The 20,935-nt window shown below is 36.3% G+C and overlaps 6 protein-coding genes across 9 annotated transcripts in view; 4 read left to right on the plus strand and 2 right to left on the minus strand.

Moving 5' to 3' along the window:
- Window positions 1–6,569, plus strand: part of LOC124413695 (bumetanide-sensitive sodium-(potassium)-chloride cotransporter) — a 29,584-nt gene extending 23,015 nt beyond the window's left edge. The window contains exon 20 of the transcript XR_006929891.1: window positions 6,524–6,569. The gene's annotated coding sequence lies outside the window, so the exon portion shown is untranslated. The remainder of the gene's footprint in view (window positions 1–6,523) is intronic.
- LOC124413697 (poly(A) RNA polymerase gld-2 homolog A-like) lies at window positions 751–7,356 on the minus strand. Of its 4 annotated transcripts, none has more exons than XM_046894456.1 (12): window positions 7,203–7,355; window positions 6,964–7,095; window positions 5,504–6,474; window positions 4,759–5,147; window positions 4,437–4,648; window positions 4,026–4,309; window positions 3,732–3,900; window positions 3,460–3,603; window positions 3,227–3,355; window positions 2,841–3,030; window positions 2,465–2,580; window positions 751–2,152 (listed from the first exon to the last, which is right to left on the minus strand). In XM_046894456.1, the coding sequence occupies exons 3-12, from the start codon at window positions 5,687–5,689 to the stop codon at window positions 1,989–1,991; spliced, it is 1,983 nt and encodes a 660-aa protein (XP_046750412.1). In that variant the 5' UTR covers window positions 5,690–6,474; window positions 6,964–7,095; window positions 7,203–7,355; the 3' UTR covers window positions 751–1,988. The 4 variants fall into 4 exon arrangements, with proteins under 4 accessions (XP_046750412.1, XP_046750413.1, XP_046750414.1 ...); XM_046894457.1 differs by having other exon boundaries at window positions 6,964–7,104; window positions 7,203–7,279; XM_046894458.1 differs by lacking the exon at window positions 3,460–3,603.
- A 345-nt stretch (window positions 7,357–7,701) lies between these two features.
- LOC124413699 (ubiquitin-like protein 7) lies at window positions 7,702–9,794 on the plus strand. Its single transcript, XM_046894461.1, has 4 exons — window positions 7,702–7,999; window positions 8,294–8,499; window positions 8,722–8,858; window positions 8,961–9,794. The coding sequence occupies exons 1-4, from the start codon at window positions 7,855–7,857 to the stop codon at window positions 9,544–9,546; spliced, it is 1,074 nt and encodes a 357-aa protein (XP_046750417.1). The 5' UTR covers window positions 7,702–7,854; the 3' UTR covers window positions 9,547–9,794.
- Window positions 9,795–9,932: 138 nt separating this feature from the next.
- Window positions 9,933–12,077, plus strand: LOC124413698 (tektin-2-like). The gene is made up of 7 exons (XM_046894460.1): window positions 9,933–10,132; window positions 10,284–10,446; window positions 10,540–10,800; window positions 10,865–11,035; window positions 11,103–11,325; window positions 11,431–11,654; window positions 11,753–12,077. Exons 1-7 carry the CDS (start codon window positions 10,087–10,089, stop codon window positions 11,952–11,954), a joined length of 1,290 nt encoding a protein of 429 aa, XP_046750416.1. The 5' UTR covers window positions 9,933–10,086; the 3' UTR covers window positions 11,955–12,077.
- Window positions 12,078–12,165: 88 nt separating this feature from the next.
- On the minus strand, window positions 12,166–15,213 carry LOC124413130 (U3 small nucleolar RNA-associated protein 6 homolog). Its single transcript, XM_046893506.1, has 9 exons — window positions 15,022–15,213; window positions 14,750–14,876; window positions 14,535–14,675; window positions 14,238–14,428; window positions 13,849–14,073; window positions 13,429–13,771; window positions 13,169–13,339; window positions 12,775–12,949; window positions 12,166–12,666 (listed from the first exon to the last, which is right to left on the minus strand). Exons 1-9 carry the CDS (start codon window positions 15,111–15,113, stop codon window positions 12,326–12,328), a joined length of 1,806 nt encoding a protein of 601 aa, XP_046749462.1. The 5' UTR covers window positions 15,114–15,213; the 3' UTR covers window positions 12,166–12,325.
- A 260-nt stretch (window positions 15,214–15,473) lies between these two features.
- LOC124413131 (aprataxin) lies at window positions 15,474–16,956 on the plus strand. The gene is made up of 4 exons (XM_046893507.1): window positions 15,474–16,074; window positions 16,173–16,306; window positions 16,425–16,678; window positions 16,712–16,956. The coding sequence occupies exons 1-3, from the start codon at window positions 15,683–15,685 to the stop codon at window positions 16,577–16,579; spliced, it is 681 nt and encodes a 226-aa protein (XP_046749463.1). The 5' UTR covers window positions 15,474–15,682; the 3' UTR covers window positions 16,580–16,678; window positions 16,712–16,956.
- The last annotated feature ends 3,979 nt before the right edge of the window (window positions 16,957–20,935 follow it).

Raw genomic sequence — 20,935 nt, forward strand, 5'->3', positions numbered from 1 at the left:
GGCACTTGGGATAATATTTAAATGTTTATGATATAACATATTATGTATATGTCCTTTGATGCCTGTGAAAATATCTTGAAAAAACTAGTTATTTCACGATTGAATATGAAAACCGTTACTTCTATGTACGAGACTTTTTGAATATTGGATATTTCCAAGAATTTGGCTATTTTCTACAAAACAATCACTGAAAAATAATGCTCGAGTGCATATCTCAAATCAATCAAGATAATTAGAAATGTAACCAAAATTCAGGCATATCAGATAAACAAAAAATATTCATATACATGTACGATGAGCCAAGTATTGAAGTTTTCTGTTTTCATACTCCCAGTCGGTGTGGAAAATTTAATCAGATATTTTCACAAGTACCACACGTAGCACACTAGTACCGCCAACACAGCCATATTTTCTCCTCAAGTAAATTCGTGTTATCGTTACATCAAAATTGAGATATCAGAAAAAGGCTTCACTGACTTCAGACTAGAAAAATTTGAGAATTCTCATTCACTAGTACTTGGTTCGACGGAACGATATGGCAATTAATAAATACTTAAGTAAAATAAGAAGTTAATTCTGAGAGACCATTGGTGAAGGGTTTATAATTTTTCGAGTACAGAAAGTTCAAGCAATGCAATACTGGGAGATTTCTAAATTACGTAAGTTTCCCAAACTTTAGAATATTTATTATTTACGTGTGAAGACTGTGAAAATGGCCTCTAAAAACCTAGTTAGGTCCAAAAGTCTTTCTCGTAAAGCTACGGGAATGTATAGATGAAAGATAGTTTGACAAAACAAATTGAATCCTGGATAGCGGACCTAACTAAACGAAAATCACCCATATTTAAGAATCTTTTCTAAAAGTAGACACAACATATTACTTGCTATAAAATTTGAAGTAAGAGTTTTGGCAGATGATAATAATAGTTTTTTTATTTAACTTTTTTGATTTTTTAATTTTTTTTTTTCTCGTGTTTTCCGAATGTTCGTTATTAACCAATGCTGATTATCGCACATATTTTATGTGTAGACAAAGCATTACATGTCCGTCAAAGTTATTATAGGATCCAATATTAATAGTAGAAACTTAAATAAAACAAATGTTTTCAAGATTTTTTTCTTACTTCTGATGAGTATTTTTTATAATTTTTTTGTAGTTGCCTTTATTTGCTCGCGTTGCCACTTCTTCCCATAGAAAATTTTTCACTAATGCAACAAACATTTTTTTCATTTAAAATTATTATAACACGAGTAAATTATTTAATGACCTTTAGCGATATGTATTTAGCGACTAAATGTTTTTCAAGTATTTTTTTGAATCACCTTACTCTTTGAGCGTTTGATTCTTATCAAGTATACGTATAGGTAAAACTCTTGTCATCCATCTCACTATTCTTTTTTATAGTAACCTCGTGCCTCTGGAAATAATTTTTGGTTGTTCTTTCGAATAACAGCTACCATCAAGGCACCATAGTTTGTATTGAATACATATTTCGTGAATTGGCACCATTTTTGATGAGAATAAGTGTCTTCCAGATATTGAATATATCGCACCATCGAGTTCACTCTCGCGCCATTCAGAAGACCTTTTCTGATCACATTTATTCACGAAATCGTTTTCATACCAAGAATTATATTGCACGTTTAATTATTGTCCACTGGAAGGACCTCCTTACTCGTAATAAATCGCGTCAAGGCCCACTTGCAATAGCTATACAACAATAATTTAACACCCTTTATCGACAACTCAACGATTATGCAGTCGCAAGTTGGAAAAATCTACCGTTCGAGTAAAAATTTATCACAAAATAAAGCGGCCAGGTGGAAAATGGATCGTAATGTAATCTTCGATCCCAGGCTTTTTTTTTACACCTCCGGGGTATACAGGCTAAAGAGCCAATAGAACGTGAACCACGAAAAAAGTGGTAGCCGAATAAATAAATATCCTAACTACTGACTACAAAAACCTTTTCTAGCAAGATTTCAAACTACGTCCCGTTGTTCAACGACCCTGTGTCTAACTTATTGAAAATGCTGCTCAGGTCGTTGTTCTTCTTCAGCATTAGATACGACTTTTTGAATACCCGTTTTATTCGTTCAAACACATCTGGATCATAAACTGAGCGCGCTGTGTTGGTCAGGTCAAAGGGCTCTGGAACAATTGCCATAATATTATATATATCTGTACTGGTCAAATATGATAGAAGTTTGTCGGAGCCATATTTGAAAAAAAGTGTACGACTGAACAAGTTCAGCACGTTTCGTCTGTTTCAATAAATAACTGATCACAGATGTTTATGTGAATTCTGTACAGATGGGATAAAAACAAGTATTTGTAAAACACTTTAGGAAAACATTCAAATGATCTTATGAAATGCCGATCAAAGTCAGACATCAAAGTCCCTGACCCATTTTGAATATCTTGGTTTACATGCTTATGTCGAATGTTTATGGTGAGACCCACCTTCTATACAAAGATATTTCCACTGATGTGGATCGTTCTTGTATGATCGGGCCCGCCTACATTCTTCGATTGGCACCTTGTTAGCCGTTCGCACGGAAATTGCGTATTGGCTGAAGCTGTTCAACAGTACGTTGTGAAATAGTTATCAAATTTTTTAGTTTTCAATTCTCAAACTTGATCTAATTGACTTGAAAAGAACAGAATAGCACTACTAACATCACATGACTTTGAACTTGAAGTATTTCAGTAATTATTCATGCAATATATATATAATTATAGTTTATCATGTAATCATAGTTAGCTGCAGTCCAACAGCACGGTTCAAGGTGGCTCAGGAATGTCGAAAGACTAATATTGTGTGCAGATGGTGACTTACTCAAATGTAACGTAGTATTTAAAAAAGTCTACTAGAAGTTCACCAAGTGACATGGAATTAGCAGAGACAGCACCAGAACCTGACATGCCCAGATCCTCGTGTATATCAATCGTATGGATGTCCGTATGAGGACCAAACTTGCCCTCGTAGAGCGAATGCAGACATGGCAGAATGGCAGGATTCACCCCACCTATAATTAAATTTTGTAATCTATCGGAGCAGTGACGAACAAGTATACCTTTTGTGGTTAGTACACATTTCACATAAGAATTGTGGAATGATAAGTCCATCTCTGTAGTTTAACATAACCAGTTTCAACCCTCAGCAAGTGAAAAATGAACTATTAAATACTGTGTCAGCAAAAAAGAAAAATTAATAAGACTCACACTGCAAGAAGTGTATAACCATCAACACCAAAGAATAACTAGAAATGGTCATATTTTTAGCATCGTTGATTTCTTGGCATTGCGCCCAGAGCTTGACGACCAAAACTAAAGGTCTCACACGCCAATCCACTGAAGAATACAAAGTGTGATTAATAATATGACTCACGTGTTTCTTTTTGCTATTTAATTTATCAACTGACTTCAAACGTTGTAAGCAGTCATTTGGTACTAACGTTGTGAATAACAATACAGCAAGTGTGTATTTCTGATTCCAACAGCATTATTGCAATTCAAATCAACTTCCAAACTTTGCATCGAATCTCGGAATTTTAGTATTGGTACCTTAGCTTGTATCAGTTCAAGTTTCTCGATAAAATCTGTAATGTAATAATGCAACTAGACTTTTATATGCAAATAATAATCATCCGATTAATTAAAATTATCGTATAATTTCCACGTATCTAAATTTTAAGTCACTTCAAATTATAATCGGCCAATAGCTTACCACATCGTTTAAGACACTTCAATATTTGTTCCAGATGACCAATAGCCTCGTTTCTTTGGTCCATTTCTGTATGTCTTACCAGGAGACACATATCAACATCGCTGTTGTCTGATCCAAAGCCACTCATAGTTGAGCCAACTAGAAATAACCCATACCTTGGATATACTGTCTGCAACAAAAATCGTACATCCAAGGCGGTACTCAACTAATACACATATATTAATCAGAGAGCAATTGATACAGACAAAAAATACTAGATGTTGTCTATCTTTACAAAACCAACTGAACACTTACTTTAATGTAAATATATAGGTACTTCCATAGCATCATTTTATTTCGATATGTGGCTTCTGTTTGTTGATGCGTCATAAACTTCTTCCAAATATCTTGCGATAATACATCCCAGTGTGATCCTGTCATTAGTTTTGCTGGCATTTTTGTCACCTCAATGAGATGCGATCGTGCTAGAAATCTATCTGGTGCAATATACCATCTGGGATACATGTTGCAGGTCGGCAATACTACTCCTGCAAATTTTCTTCCCCTTTGGGCCCTTTGTGCAGGTGGACTGTTCCTTCCTAAACATAGTTTCACGATCTTGGCTACCACTTTACTCAATTGTAATGTTGTGTTTCTCATGTGACCTTGCTTCACGTATGCAAACAAATGATTTTCATTCACAAAGTATAGAAATAATAGATTTACCTGAATGATATCTTCTTTTACCCTGATGGTTTTGTGGTTGCGATCGAGATAGCGGAACAGTATTATGGTAATAATTGACGGGTCTTTGGTTCTGGTAAAATTGATGTGCTGAAGCGCTCGAAATAAGTCCACCATAAGAATTACTTTTGTTATTGGTATCACAGTTATTATTATTGACGCCATTCGCTATCGGATGGACTTCGTGCAGCCTCCTGAAATCAACAGGAAATCGTATTGTTTCTTTAAAGTTTGGTAGAATTTTATCATTCCCATTTAATAAAAGGATTTAATTAAAATTAAAAATATATTCAACATAACATACTTGATGCCTTGGTCAGCAGAAGATGCTACGGAATCACGTTCATCTGAGCTTTCAGTCTGACTGCTATCAGTCTGGTGTTTGTTAGGTGTAGGTGAGCGCGAACTGAAGCCACTATCGCTGTTATAAACTTCATTCTGTGACTGGGTCTCTCGATAACTACTTCGCTTCCCACACTTGTTATTCCAGTTTGGTTTTTTTATAGAACCTGTGCTGGCTGGTCTGAAGTTCAAGTGCGGCGGTGGCATAGTCGGTGTGCTGCTACAGGGGTTACCTCGTCTCTGCCATCCACTGTTGGAATTCCCACCCCCCTGCATGATATACCCAGCCCGACGCAGCGGTGGAATGTCAACACCCATCAGCTGCAATAGCTCCAGCGGATAAGATCCGGTCTGCACGTTAATAACACGTCTCAGTATTTGTGTTGGTAACAGGAGATTTACAAAATAATACAGAATAGTTTTACTGCTATCTTTATTTCTTAAAATGTTGTCACAGACCTCCACAGATATGGATGATATTGAATGAGGCAACTGATACTTATCCAACATATTCTAGAAATTCTAAGCAGTAATGTACAATCATCAAATGCTTGCACATAAAGTCAAGTAAAATAGGCTTTAAATTGAGAAGTGAGCAAAGTAAAAATCACAGAGCGAACCAGATGCAATATATTAGTATACAAACGAGAAAAGTATAATTCAAAAACAATAAACAATTTGGAAGCAGATCATTGGGAAAAACATACCTGTACCATGCGATGTCTATTTTCTCCGATGCCATTATGGACGTATTGATTATGTTCTGTTTGATGCAAGGAATTTGTGCCATTTGTACGAGCAGCATGCATTTGCGCTGGTGGAAATTGACTGTTTCCCTGTTGTCCACCCATTGTTTGCACCAACACGTGCGGGGGATACATAGTGTGATACATTTCAAAATAGGGATGTAATTGTTTTAAGGCTCACAATTTCCTTCCTGCCTTTCCAATTCCTACTCGCTTATTGACTTGTATTGGATTTTTACTCTCAAGCAAAAAAAGTTAGGATATCATTTACAGTATTCGAGATTCAATATTAGAGTTACAAGTATGGAAAGCCAAAGAACTTATCAGGGGTGCTAGCAACCATATAATTATTTAGCTTAAGCAATGGCTGTAATAAAAACAGAAAGTGAAAAAGAACCATAAAAACACAGTCCCAAATGATACGTATAATATATATAGATTGTATGTGCCTGTATTTTCCTATTTTATTCTCATTACTCTGCGTATACTTTTACGCCAGCAATATACCTTGTCGTATATAGTTTAAATTTCGTATTCATAGGACCTCTACGACAAAAACTGCATGTTGCTTCAGTTAGTCACGATAATTTTATTTCGACAATGGCCAACTCATTGTCAAAACTTTTCTTTCCTGTTTTCTTCAAACATTTTTTCTTGCTTTTTTTCAGTTCGTATTTGGTATTCAAGTATGTATATGCCCAGAATTAAACGTGTGCCTTTGTTTAGGTTTATTGTTATTGTTTTCCCTTGTATTTTCTTAGACACAAGCACGCACACTATTTTTTTATTTAGTCGAAACTCTGACCGGGGAGCTCGCAATGATAATTTTCATTTATGGAAGCTAGAATTGACTATAATTATTAAAAGGTCCACCGTTTCAAAGAATCCTGACAAATGGCATGGATTATAATTTATAGAATTCCACACATTCCCTGAAAAAGAGAAAATTCGTTCTGGTAAAATACCGTACATATTACCTAGGCACAAATTTTCCAATTAGCCACGATTGGAAATGCGGTTTATTTCAGTGACAGGAGGTAAGAGAAACAGCGCGCGAACAACCGGCCTAATGTACAAATTTTCCACATAGAGGTTACGCATACAGTGTGCCTTAAACTGAATATCTATGAATGAAATCTAGATGACGAATCTCCGTTTTACTATAAAAAGTAGCCAAGTATTAGGTGCGACGTTAAATCGATCAAAAACTGAACACATTTCATGCACGGAGCTGGATTAACTGAAAAAAATGTTAAGAGGGCACATTCTAACTGAAAAATTGACATGCGCTGCAAACCATATGAATAGAAGAGATATTTTCAAGCTTAACAAATGTAACCAGTACGTTGACTTTGATGCGAGCAATAGCCAGAAAATAGCCGGAACACAGTTACAGCTTTTATAAGTGACAAATGTAATACCTGTTTTCAACAGCACGAACCGTCGGTCGCCATGTTGCGGGCCTCTGGGCACGGGTGGCAGTGACAGGGGGGATGCACAGGTTCAAGTTCGAATTTCTTATCAGCAGTTTGTTCGTTTGACCATTGGTTCGACTACACAGACTGAGATATTTAGGATTAGATTATTGTTAGTTTTGAATATGATCATGCGATGGCATGTAACGATCAATTGTACTTAGTGGAAAGGTTCCAAATCTTACCGAATCCGTCGCCGAATATTCGGTAGTTATATTACATGGCACATCGCTAAATAGATAAAAATAGAATTCGAAATGGACCTTAGTCAGAGACGACATAAATCTTTTCTAATAGCGAAAAGTTACCACCAACTGTTCGCTAGATAATTGGGCGCTAGTATCGCGAAAGACGAGTCGTTGGCATTATACATCATCAGATATTCGAAAAACAGTAAACACGAAATCGTACGTGATCAGTCACATTATTTCTCGACAATTTTATCGTATAATTTACTAACTGTGATTGAATTCACATTTTCAACGTAATCCAGACAAACGATTGAACGCTCAAAAGTACAAACAAATTGCATACCAAAAAATGCACGATTAGTCAATTTGAAAATTGCAACTTTTTGCTAACCATACTTGCTTGATTGTCCCCCCTGATAGGTGCTGCTCACCATGGTTAGCGGATTGAGTTCTACAATCTGCGTCCAATACCTCGGTCGGTATTTTCGGTATCCCACGGATTTCTAGCTGTCAAATAGCATACAAATCGACAGTCGTAGTCGTCAACTTGCTGCGCGCTGGCACTCGTTGGCTGCCTGCGAAACTGACAAGTTGTTGCGAGTTAACGTGTATTTGCCAAAATAAAAGTGCAGATAAGTAAAAAAGTATGGCATCAAAGTTGATTTTGGGAGTGCGCTTAACTCCTCAATCTTTCACTACAGTTAAAATCGATCACGTCAATCTTGACAACAAAGTTGAACACCTTAAGACAGAAGCTGCACTAAAAGTTAACCTCCCGAAAGAATGTCTTGGTAAGATGACTTTGCTCAACTAACGTTGTTACTCAAACAAAGGACAATAAAAATTGAACTTGGTGAAACATCTGTATTAATCAGTTCAAGCTCAATACTCTCAGTAACATTATTGATTGTTATATCTAAATCTAAATGAAAAATACTTTTTTAGTATTTTTACTTTGTTATTGGTATTAAAACATATATCTTAGTTATGACTTGAGACTCACTTGAAGTGCATCTAAAAACAAGTGGGTGAGACAAAAGAACAAACATCTTTCTATATAATCAATTGTATTTTATTTTGTACAGAACTAGTTTACTGCGGATGCATTTTGGAGGATGATGCTACCTTGGCATCGTGTGGGTTAAAATCTGGAGTTATGATTCATGTACTGAAGAAAAAAGAACCAGAAGTTCTTGTTCCTGCTAAACCTATTTCCGAAGCCAGCGTTTTGCACCTTGCTTCTGCATTTCGATCGTTCAATGTCAATCCCGCTCTGCGCAGTGCCCTGCATGTATGTAATTTCTATTGTTTTCTATTACGATCATAAAAATACTGTGAAGTGTGAGAAAAACTATAACTTCTGTATGTAGCCTACAATATCCTAAAATTTGTAGCAATTCTATTTAATCTTATTTTCATTTGGACGTATGAATGTGCTATTATTGATCAACATTATCACTATTTGAAAAAGTTGAAACTCGTAATGTTTAATTTTTTTCATTTGGCTGCTTAGCGACTGAGCAAAAGACCTGAAGTTATTGAAAATATAATATCATCGTCACCAGGATTAAGTGAGGATTCAGTGGCAATCGCTATGCTTCAAGATCCAGACCTGATGGCTCACTTCACCGATCCAGATACTGTTAGAAGGTACAGAGAACTTGTTTGCATCGTTTAAATCAGACATTAAATTAATCACAAGAGATTATGCCTATTTATGAAATAAGTGCTATTAAGTAAATTTGTATCCAGAATAGCAGAACTACACCCATGTCTGGTCGAAGCCGCTCAACATATTGCTGCTGCTGTACATGAAGAAGCTCACAGTAATTCGGCAGGAACTTCAAATGCATCAACATCGTCAACCCATCACACTGCTTATTCCTACAGTCTTGACAATATGAGCGATGATGAGGAAATGGCAGGGGATTCTTCTCAATCGTCAGATTCTACCCAGCCGACAGGCTTATCCAGAAACCAATCCAACTCCGCTATTACAACTGCACAGCTAGCTGCTGCTTTGGTCAGAGCTGGAGCACGAGGCTTTCCTCTTTCAAATTCGTCATCTACATCTGGCAGCGGTTCGAGTTCTAGAGTTATAACAACGGAAATGTTTTCCCAAGCTATGCAGCAAGCTTTTTCTTCCGGTTCTACGCAACCTCTTATACCACCCTTACCTCCAGTTCTTCCTCAGCCGTCGGAATTGCAAACACAACTTGCTCAGATGCATGAAATGGGGCTTCAAGATGACACCGTCAATGTTCAGGCACTACAATTTACCAACGGAGATGTACAAGCTGCTATAGAATTAGTATTTAGTGGATTTAGTGACACCTAAAGATGATATTTTATTTATGTTTTATTACAATTTACTACGGTGCATAGGTTGTTACGTCCCATCAATGGCTATGCAAAATTCAGAACTGCAGGCCCTGCATGTCTTTTGTTCTCATAAAGTCGGAACTAAGTTGAACAACATTTTACTGGCAGCAGATAAATCGGGCTCACTTTATTCTTTTATCTCATACGCCTCTGCAAATATCTAAACTATCTGATGTGCAGATGAATAAAAGAAATAAACAATTCGTCGAATGTTGCTATATATTAACAGTCCTTTCCTTGTGGATAATACTTACAATTCTATAATTGTGGACATACATTTTTGCCAAGATATTTTATCTGATAGCTGTCTCATCAATATACCACACCTTTGTCTGTTACCTTGGTGACTGTGTTCATTTACCTCTATTGATTTAATTTTACATCGCATCCAAAACTCTGACATCTGTCACAGTCCTTTTGATACCCTACACTTCGTGTAATTTATACTTTGGATTGTAGAAATATTATTTAAATCTAGTCAGTTCCGATATATAATATGGCTAAATCTGTAACCACATATGAGAAGCCGACACCTCATATTAGTAAGTTATCTGTAATATCATTAATATATACAGTATAAAAATTATCAATGTCTAAGAAAGATACTTTTGTACATATTTCCAATATTCAGGTGTAACGCAACACCTCATGTTTGAATAAACTGAATAACTAAAAAAAAACTATTATTCCAAGGCTTATCAGATTGGTATGCAAAGCAATGGGAACTTCAGCAATCAGCTAATACACGGAGGAATGACGCCTTTGAATTACGCAATGCAGCCCGTCAGATACGCTCAGAAACAAAAATTAAAACTGAATGGGATACGTATATGAACAATACTCGACTAGCAGATCGGTAAGTTGCAAACTACGATTCAACATAGTAAGCAAATTTTGTCGTATCTTATAAAAATAATGTATGCTACATATGAACACTATCTGTTTGAAGAGTTACTGAACTGTCGAGATGGCGTGAACTTACTGAAAAACAACTTGAGAAATTAAAACAGGAAATACAACTTTTGAAAGACGAACGTAGCGACACGGAAAAAGAGTTGGAAAACTTGAACTTACCACTTCAGGTTACTGCTGAGTGTATTTCGATGAGAGATTGCAGAAGGGGTACAGAACTAACTTACGACGAGGCTAACGATGAGTTGAAAAAGGAGCTTTGCGTTATTGAAGGCGTTAAGCAGTTATTAACCAATAGGTAAACAATATAAGCTCAGTTTTGTAGGAAGCTTCGTTTTCATACAGTTGTTCCTGTTGAACAGAGTTCAAGCGGCATGGGAGAAATTGAACCGTTTGGAAGAAGTGAAGTTTAAAGTTGAACTGGATTTGCAAGATAAAATTGACACCATTGAAATTGACACAGAGAATCTGAACTTAAACCGTACTTGTGCTAATATTAGCTATAAACCAAACGCTTTGAGGACACCAAAAAAGTAAGATTTCGTTATTTTTGTTAAAACTTACTATAGAGGAATATTAATTTTGTTTTCAATCTCGCAGAACTATCTCTTACGAAGCATGGAAGGACCACTGTCGCTACTCCAAACTTCTGGCTGATAACGAAATGAGTGACACGTACAATTTTCGAGAGGCCATGCAAGTCGTTAGAGAAAGAGCCAGGAACGATATAAGGGCTCAGCAAGATGTCTCAGATTTCACGTTGCGAAAGAGAATATATCAAACGCAAAAAGCTCGAAACGAACTAGACTGGCAAAAAATGAAAGTACGTAATATTCAGAAACTTTTAAACAATGAACGATAGTTCCGAAATCACGTATTCCACGTCTGAAGTGCAGGTTCCCATTTAGGTAATAAGAATTTTTTCTAGATGCAAAAGGAAATGGATGTAATGTTGAAAGAGATAGCAAGATTGGAAGATGCACTTTTGGCAAAAATTGATGCAATTAAGTGTGCTGAGACAAGATTGGAAAATCGTACATGTCGTCCAGGTTTTGAGCTTTGTAGAGACGAGACGGAGTTGGGGCTCAAGGATGAAGTGCTACAATTAAGACAAACTCGAGAAGATCTGATGAATAAAATCAATTGTGCGAAGTACGTTGAAACTCATCAAAATTGAAATGAATTAATATTAGATCATGCATGAAGTCTAAGATGAATATATCCTTGAAAAATATTGTATATTACTTCAGAGCAACATACAATGGCTTGGAATCACTCCTGATTCGTATTGATAAAAACTTGGATGACAAGCAGCATTCTCTGATGACAGACATCATGTGCTTGGATATGAGAGCTCGATTAAAAACAGGCGACCGTGCACCATTGGCTAATGAAACTGACCGCAATATCGTGCTGACACGGATGGAGCAAGAAATACCAATTGAATCATAAGAAGTAAAATGTTTCAAAGAAAATTTCACATGGACTAGCGAGGTACCGTTTTCGTAATTCTATCTTAGAAGTGTGTTTTTATCAATTTACAATGAATATTAATATTGTAATGGAGCGGTTTAGAAATATAATAATATCATACCAACATGAGGTGATCTTCAGGAGTGGTTTTATTACAAAAGCCAAGAACAATTCTGATTATTTACATAATATGACACAACTGTTGTGATTACAAGAATTATTTTCAACATCTATGTGGATTTTGTTGCACACAAATTTAATATACAATATCAATAGCGACGTACATATAAAAATTCTTATACAAATCCTAAGATATTTGTATACAGTAATATGGGACGTTGATTTATGACTCACTGGACTTGTTCAATAGCATCTGAATTCGTCTTAATTAAACTGAATTCAGAAATGAAATTATCCGTAAGCACAGCTTCCAACGTTTTCACAGCTCTCATATGAATTTCACCCACCTTTTTGGGGTCTCCTACTTTTAATTCAAACATAATGTAGTCCATCCATACATCTGTGTTCGTTTTGCCAAACTCCAATGTAGCCATTTCATGTGGACGGCGAGCATGTTTCAACGACACCTCAGGCTGCATCAGTTCTATAGCAGCCATTTTCTTGTGCAATTCCAAGCAGGGAGGTGGTTGAAGGCACAAATTATCATATGCCTTTCGTGCAACTTGAATACCTTGTCCAAAAGAAAATACAATTGATGTAAAATTTTTAATTTGCCTGGGGTTAAAATAATTCTCACTATGAGGTGGTTCTTGAGCTTATCGCATAATCGTCAACTTACTCTTGGAGAGAACTAGCCATTCGATGTAAGTCGGCTTCATATCTTTTGCAATAGTTGGCCCCTCTTGTAACGCAGCTCGAAAAAATTGTTCGGTTTTCTCAGGGCTCTTAGTCTGAACGTGCAGCAACCTCATTTTCCATAAAGGCAGTGACTTTTCCCCCAAAATTTCTGTTGCCTAATAGTTCAAAAAGTGAAATGGACAAGATTAGTGTTGGATAATGTAATTATCATAGCAGTACTTCGTCTATTGTTTATTATCGACTATTCTATTTCTATCTATTTATCCCTTCAACTCGAATCTGAATTTCGAACTCCCCCACAGAACGGGAATATTAAAATTCATTAAAAATATTTATTACAACTTTGGAATATGAATAAATTGCTTTTTTTTTACCTTGACAAAAGCAGCTGTGGCATTATCTTCTTGGCCAAAGGCAAGATGATATCTTAATCTTGCTTGCCAGAGATCGACACTTTTGGGTAATGCATCTGTAGCCCAACACAAAACTTCGTACAATCGTTTTTGATCATTCTCGTTTTTCTTATTAGTACTCAGCATGCCAATCTGTAGATAAAATTTCTGATCAAATGAACGGTTCTCTTCATAAAATGTAGGTAAAGTATTCTGTGGTATGAAAATAAATGTTAACTGACCCATTGCAAATAATATTTTTCTTTCAATTTTCCAGCCTGGTGAGCTTGTGTCAAAGCGTTCCTGAGTAACTTTCTTTTGTAGTTCGGTAGAGAACTAGTCTCGTGATTAATTTCCAATATACAGTCTATATATAAAGACCACATTTCTTCGGTTTTAATTTTCTTTACAGCAGTTTGATAGACTTCATTGCATAGACTGATGCGATCTCGGAGAGAACTTTGTTCCGTCGAATCAATTTCCATCGGTGTGTCATTACCGGATGGTAAAACAAGACCTTCAAGTTCACGTCGAGCCATTGTATCCCACATCAGAGGTTCGTGAGCATATTCTTCCACCATATCACTACGGAATATACTTCCGGATATTAACGGCATTCTTTAGAAGATAGGTAAAATTCAATGCCCATGAATGTTACTTACGAGACAATTTTGTTCTGAATTTTTTCAGTATTACTATGTTCCTTTGTAATATTCAACAAATCTATTATAAATTTAATATCTTTAATGCGTTTGAAGGCTTGGAGATATATGACGTAAGCCCGTTTCAACTCGATAGGCATATCGTTGTCGTTTGTGGCTGGTGTTGGGGTATCATTGGCATTTGAAGTATTTTGTTTGTTAGTCAAAGCCTCTGACAATTCTAATCTGTGATAACATAAAATAATCAGTACAGTATTTTGTCATCGACCAAATAGTAACTAGCAAAGTGTAGTTTCATAGATTTATCTCATGGAATTAGACAAGAAAATGAGATGCAATTGCAGAATCTTCGAGAGAATGTTAATATTATGTCTGACTCTGAGTCTTACTTAAAAGCGTCAGTAAAGAGTAACTGAGAATCTGGATGAAAATGTAGACCCCTTAGCAAGAACTGTCGTGCATTTTGAATGTTATGTGCCTCTTCCGCTTCCCACCGTGCAGCGATGTGCCAACATTTTGGTTTATCCTGGTGAACTTGCAACATTCTTCCCATCATGCGGCTAATACTGCTGTGAAAACGCTAAAAAAAAAACGACAGTTAATGAAATGGGAAAGTAGTTATGACTGCAGCACTGTATGTAAACTTTATGGGAATCCTATTATAAAATATTCCTAATCAAACTTACAACATGTTTGCAAAATTTCATATATGCAATCCAGAATCTCAAGTCATCTTGGAATTTGAAAATAGCTTGCTTATACAGTACATTAACTTTATTTGCAATGGTGTAGTCGATGTCTGATTTTTTCTGATTGATACCTAGTTTCTGAAAACATTATAATGGTATTATAGCAGCCTTGGAACAAGATAGATAACTACAATTACGGGAGTCATCATTACATCTCTACGTTGTCGAATGAGTTTGAGTAAGTCCATCTCATACTGAATGTAGCGTAAGTAGTCTTCCTTGCACTTGGTGTGCCGTTGAATTTTGTACTCATATTCTTTACGCTTTTTGGCGATCCCTCTGAAAGGTAAATTCATGAGGAGGAATATTTCATCGCAAAAAATTGTGAAAGAATTACCGCAAGAAATATTATATCATTCAACTCGTGTTTTACCGCGTATCAAACATTCGGTAGATTGGATCGAGACATAACCTCAAAACTAACCTTATTTCGTTTTTATCAAAAATCTTTATGCGCTCCAGTTGTTCCAGTTCAGGAATCATATCCTCGCATCGTTTCTCGACAAATTCTGCCATTGTAAAGTGTTTGTATCACAATACTATCGCAATATAAAATAAATCCTCTGCATACAGTATTTCCCCGCACCGTGCTCTATGCAATATTCAATAAAACAACATGTGAGAAGGCATCCATCGCTACTTAGGATGTGTTCTGAAACTAGCTGACAGCGGTCAAAGCCCCCTAAGAGGCAGAGCTACCTACGAACTCTGTAGTGCAAAGGAGATAAAAGATAAATAACCGGACTCGGAGCTAATTTTGGAAGGCACCTTTAAGTTACAAGTTTCTCCCCTAACGACCAGGCTGTACACAAAAATTTTCGTAACGGCTACCACATCTCAAAAAGTATTTACTCGATGTTGGTAAAGTGTACAGCTGGATCTGGATTTATCTGCTGCACCAATGCGTTTCTAGTTTGGTGTAATTCTTGAAATATTTCATAAAATATGAGAATCTTTAGTTTGTTGGAGTCACCAAACAGTTTACCCGGGGTTTAAGTAAATAATGGATGAAATATGAACATCACAACAGTTACAAGTAATCCAAATGAATTAAACTGATTGAGCGATTTGAGCTTGTTTATGTCATGCACGCGTTGAACGCATTCTTATTTTCAAATTACAAGAGACCATTTTTCAATTTTTTAATCGAAATCACGGGGATTAAAACAGTTTTTGCAACTATGAGTAAGCACAAGTTGAATCTGAAGGCGTCGAGCGATCAACCAGCTGCCAAAAAGGGGCATTGGGCTTTAGGATTAGTTGATTCTATGAAGGACCCTGAATTACGGGTTGAAGAAGATGACAAAGTTGTCGTTATAAAGGACAAGTTTCCAAAAGCTGAATTTCACTTTCTGATATTGCCAAAGGCAGAGATTTCTGGAATCCTAAGCCTTCGAAAAGAGCATGAGGATCTTTTAAAGCATATGGATGATGTGGCAAAAAATTTGACAGAGAAATATACACACAAAGAATTCAAGTAAGATGGGATTCATACTTCACTTTCACAAATTTTCCAAATCTTACGCACTAACTCGCTTTATCTGATGTTTGAAATTTTTTTTAAATGCTGTACAGAATAGGATACCATGCAGTTCCGAATATGCAAAGATTACACCTTCATGTTATAAGCACAGACTTCAACAGCCCTTGTTTGAAGACCAAAGTCCATTGGAATTCGTTTACGAGTCCTTTTTTTAAATCTTCACAAAGTAAGTGTATCACGAATAATTTACCTTCTACGACGTCAACTATTTCTATGTATACAACATTACACATCACAATTTTACATCTTAATTAAGTAATACTTACAGTTGGCTATTATTTCAGGTATTCGAGAAGAGTTGGGAGAGAATGGAAAAATTAAAAAAATGAGCTGCGAAGAATGCGATGGTTATTTAAAACGTCCTCTACAATGTCACAAATGTAAGACCTTTCCTAAAAATATGCCAGAATTAAAAAGGCACATATCTACCCATTCATGAGTGAACAAACATAACTATTGTTAACCTGTCTTCACATTCAGACTACCATCAGATTAAAAATTCTTCAGTTATTGCTTATATCAAACTGAAAATATTGAATCTGTCTCAGGGGTTAGTTGTATATACTTGAATATTGATCAATTTTGCGATGAAGATTCTCCAACAGTTCAATGATAATGAAATGAACAGCTTTTTCCTTCAATTCACAATGAAGAAAAGTAGATTTACGATACAAATTTTTGTAAAGCTATTTATTTTAGTAATATTTTATTGTTAAACAAATGATATGTACGTGTAGCCAAGTCAGCTTTATACGATTTGGTGTCTCGTTTGAGTGCAGATGCAAGTTCTCACGCTATTCGCATACTGCGACCCTCTAATTGGCACAACGTATGACAAAAAGAAGACTTTATTTTTTTCTGGCTATGAAAACTGCCTCGTGTTTTATCAATAAAGGCAAGAAATACATTCTATCATACAATCTTCATTTCATGAAAATGGGAATATTTATTCTTATATAATATACGCTCGTATCCTGACACGTTGTACAATACAACGTTCAAACAAGCGGCGCGAAAGATTAGGCGCCGAATGGTTCCGAGTGTGCTCGAAGCGGCGCTCGAGTCGTCGGCGACGAACTTCAAGCGGTTCGTAGAAACACCTCGAACTTCGACAAGTCAGGACGCGTCGCGTTGAGTCTCGACGCGGTGTATTCGATCTTACGGGATCATATGATTCATAATTTTCACATATTCTTATTGGAGGCATTGCCAGAGAATAAACCCATCTCCTTTGTACCAAAGTAAGTCTTTATTAGTTACGACATGTCGGTATAAAATCTCGATTACAGAAAAACAAACGATGATCGCGTCGCAACCCGCGAGATGTGCTTTTGTTTTCTTCGAATCGTTTCGAAATGTCGTACGTGCGGGCACACATTTCGGAGTACGTCCATTGTTTTTCGTTTTCTGTTCGCGGAGTTTGCTTTCCTCGTCTATAATGGTGCTTTCTAACTTTTAAACAATCGTATGTGAGTCGAGGTGAGTTTGGTTGTGATTGTGCGGTTAGTGTATCGGTATTCGAGTCTGTGCATCTTGTGTAGGTGACCTCTATTCGGTATTTCAGTGCACCGGTATTTTCAGTGCGTATAACGACGGGATATTGTTCAAATTTTCAGTGGTTACGTGACGCGTCAGTTGAACAGTGAAGGTCAGCTCTGTGTTGATTGTTTGAAGGTGACTGGGATGCGAACGGACGGTGCGATTTGTGAAGTGACAACATATCAGGCAAGGATTAGCTGCAAATTGGAGAGCTGCGGCTGAGTGAATTGACATCCCTGAGGCATCATACGATAGGTAAGATTGCATTTATTATACATCTTGACGTTCTGCCAGTCCTCGTCGTGATTTAGTACTGGCAGTGTGGAGAATTAGTAATTGATTAGGATTGTAATTATCCTTGCCTACAGTTAGTTAATTCGATTTCGGCAGACGGGGACGTCAAAATTATTAAGAATCGTTGACAATTAAGTTTTTTCAATGCTATTCTAGAACTTGGGTGTTTTGTCAATAAACACGCTTTAGTTATTCTTGGGCCTACTTTGAACCCCTAATTTTTTGGCCCCGAAATTCTTTCCGATATGTGGATTTCTAAGACATTATGTCGCTCCGTCAAAGAATCGTCTATTCTACTGTACTCGACACAAAGGAAGTAAGTTAACAAGATTTAAATTCGTCACATTGAAGACTTAATAGACGGCAAAAAAGTTGATTTCCTTCCAAATAAAACCTTTCATGCTTAATTCATCGCGGATTCGTCAAACTATAGTTACGGCAGAGTCTAATCGTTTTCTCGTAGACATGATGCATTAATGTGATAAACTTTAAGATCGTGTGGATCAGAAGTCCTTTAATGTGAACAGTTCAGATACTCAAAAATACTTTATTGGACCAAGTGTTATGAACCGCAGAAACCTCACATTATACTCAACTCTTCACGACGAATATTCATTATGATATTTCGCACACGCATAATTTTTCATGTGTAACTTTTTTAAAATTGATCTCTCCCTATAGTTTTTCTCTTGGTTTTTCTTTTTCAAAGCCAACCAGCATTCTATGTCCGTGGACTTGATACCACGTGGTTCTGACATCACGTTATCGTTTTTAAGCGCTTGCGTTTGCAAACTTTTATTTACCGTATCCGATTAGACAAAAGTTCGTTATTCCTTTACCCGACAACACTTAAAGGAAAGCGCCCAAACCGAAAATCCTCTAGTCAAAAAGAGTGACGTTTTACACGGCTGACAGACTGGCTATAGCATTCTCTTAGTTCCTCTTAAAATAGTACATATCTTTGCATTTCCTTGTACTTCCGCTTTAGACCCACATTCTCCTGATCAATTAGAAAAAACTACCGTGTTTTCGCATCACTCCTTGGGGGGTCACCAACCCAAATGTGAAACTGTAACTGGAAATGATTGGCCAGCGAAGCGCCTGGCTGCAGGAAACCTGTAATGCACAGGCCACGGAGCCCCGTGTTAAACCTTTTTTACCGGCCATCTGATTTTCGGAAACCTCCGACAAATTTAAGGTACTGGTCAACGTTTTGCCGTACCCATTTTCGTTACGAACCTTTACGGTATATGCGCAAAATGGAATTTGTAGAGGATTTTTTTGTAAGCATGTACCGTTCGAGTAATTCGTACAGAACTGTAGCTTCACCGCATATAGTTTACAAATATTTCCCAAGATAACGCTGGCTACTAAGCAAGCTGGTGAGGTTCTGTCGATCACTTCACAAGCTGTTTTATCGTAAGCTGTACGGCGGGATTCGGTTAGAGTATCCTGTAAACCGCTACAAGTTTATTAATTACCAAACTATTACCGTCATCGTCGAGGAGAAATCAAAAACTGCGTTTCTAGTGAATCCGATGATATATATGCTGAAAAAGGATATGTTGAATTCATCAAATATATCCCACATGACGATTTTAACACTCAGATATTCATGTACCTAAAGTTTCAATCGATCAAGCCTCATCAAAATTGGTTCGAATAATGTATTATTAATAGATGAATGCAATATTCAGCTACAATTTCACCTATCGTAATTTCAAATGGCTGTTTAGGTTGCACTTACTTTTCGGAAATTCCTTATCGAATCGCAGTAATATGTTAGCAGCAAGCATAGTTTTCGATCAAACGTGATCGATCGGAGCTTCAGGTACATCAATGTTTTTCCGTCGAATCAACTACACCCATTTTGCCCAACGGTGAAAATGATGTAACTTGGTACTGGTTCTTCGTGTCGACCAAGCTGTTTTTCAAACAATATTATACTTGTTTCGTTGTATTTGGCTTGTCAAATAAATGTCACTTACCTCAACAAATTTTCTCTCTTTGTATATTTAAGTGTCGGTAGTATTCACGAAATCCCGAGTTAAACACTCAACTCCAATTGGTTGTATTCATTTCGTAAATGAGAGGTGGTAGGCTATCGAAACAGCTCAGGATTTGGAATTTAATGGAAGGTTTTGAATAATCAGTCACGGGTATAATGCGATATTTCTGAAATTTTACTATGAATAAGTTTGATGTTCATGTTAATAAGGTTGTTTTCTCGCCAATAACGTTACTTACTAAGTATTTACATAGTCTTATAAAGTGATTTCTGTGTATCCGTGTATGTGTATTTTTATGGTGTATAGAAAATACAAGTTCTTTTTTTTTTTTTTGTTTTTTTTTTTAAATATATGTATGAGAATCTACGTACATTTAATAATACTGCGATTAATAGTTGAATAATATTCCATCGAAATTAAATATATTAAAATTAATTGAAGTAATTAATTTTTCTTTCTGTTTAGAGAAAAACTAGATATGCAAGGCATTCACTGATATTGCTTGCATTGTTGTGTCTCATTGTTTTGAGTTCGAGTAAATCTAACATAAATTATTAAATTAACTAATGTTAACTTTATTTAATTTATCTAAGAGTTGGCTTTATAGAGAACTATGACCTTTTCTTAAGCTTTACAACAACGAAATCATTGCTTCAAATTTAATAATCGACGTTTCAAAGCTATGATTCCGTTTCGAGATAGATTTCCACATTAAAGTTTGCAACACCTATTTAAAACGATAGATTTTGTAAAGTTTACAGTAGAAGGAACACTTTCGCCCTTCAAAATGCACAAAGTCGCGTTACGAACTAATACTATATACTTTGTGAATATTGATTTCGGAAAATGCATATTCAGCCAAAATTTTCCGACGCCACAACTATCTTGTTATCAGTTAAAGAACATCGACCGTTTTGCGTCTGTTTGCATTTCTGTCCGCCCATTCTGTACGC

This window comes from Diprion similis, chromosome 12 (assembly GCF_021155765.1).
Source record: "Diprion similis isolate iyDipSimi1 chromosome 12, iyDipSimi1.1, whole genome shotgun sequence".
In the NCBI taxonomy this organism is placed as follows: domain Eukaryota; kingdom Metazoa; phylum Arthropoda; class Insecta; order Hymenoptera; family Diprionidae; genus Diprion; species Diprion similis.

Excerpts from the sequence above, each read along its gene's own strand:
- LOC124413699 (XM_046894461.1), top strand. The coding sequence starts at position 7,855 with ATGGCATCAAAGTTGATTTTGGGAGTGCGCTTAACTCCTCAATCTTTC. Across the intron at positions 8,500-8,721 it reads CTCTGCGCAGTGCCCTGCAT|CGACTGAGCAAAAGACCTGA; the intron begins GTATGTAATTTC and ends TTGGCTGCTTAG. Across the intron at positions 8,859-8,960 it reads GATCCAGATACTGTTAGAAG|AATAGCAGAACTACACCCAT; the intron begins GTACAGAGAACT and ends ATTTGTATCCAG.
- LOC124413698 (XM_046894460.1), top strand. The coding sequence starts at position 10,087 with ATGGCTAAATCTGTAACCACATATGAGAAGCCGACACCTCATATTA. Across the intron at positions 11,036-11,102 it reads GCTTTGAGGACACCAAAAAA|AACTATCTCTTACGAAGCAT; the intron begins GTAAGATTTCGT and ends TCAATCTCGCAG. Across the intron at positions 11,326-11,430 it reads TAGACTGGCAAAAAATGAAA|ATGCAAAAGGAAATGGATGT; the intron begins GTACGTAATATT and ends AATTTTTTCTAG.
- LOC124413131 (XM_046893507.1), top strand. The coding sequence starts at position 15,683 with ATGCACGCGTTGAACGCATTCTTATTTTCAAATTACAAGAGACCATTT. Across the intron at positions 16,075-16,172 it reads TATACACACAAAGAATTCAA|AATAGGATACCATGCAGTTC; the intron begins GTAAGATGGGAT and ends AATGCTGTACAG. Across the intron at positions 16,307-16,424 it reads TTTTTTTAAATCTTCACAAA|GTATTCGAGAAGAGTTGGGA; the intron begins GTAAGTGTATCA and ends CTATTATTTCAG.
- LOC124413697 (XM_046894456.1), bottom strand. The coding sequence starts at position 5,689 with ATGTATCACACTATGTATCCCCCGCACGTGTTGGTGCAAACAATGGGT. Across the intron at positions 4,649-4,758 it reads TCTGCTGACCAAGGCATCAA|GAGGCTGCACGAAGTCCATC; the intron begins GTATGTTATGTT and ends TGTTGATTTCAG. Across the intron at positions 3,356-3,459 it reads GCTGTATTGTTATTCACAAC|TGGATTGGCGTGTGAGACCT; the intron begins GTTAGTACCAAA and ends TGTATTCTTCAG.
- LOC124413130 (XM_046893506.1), bottom strand. The coding sequence starts at position 15,113 with ATGGCAGAATTTGTCGAGAAACGATGCGAGGATATGATTCCTGAACTG. Across the intron at positions 14,074-14,237 it reads CTCTTTACTGACGCTTTTAA|ATTAGAATTGTCAGAGGCTT; the intron begins GTAAGACTCAGA and ends ATGTTATCACAG. Across the intron at positions 13,772-13,848 it reads ATTCAGAACAAAATTGTCTC|TGATATGGTGGAAGAATATG; the intron begins GTAAGTAACATT and ends TATATTCCGTAG.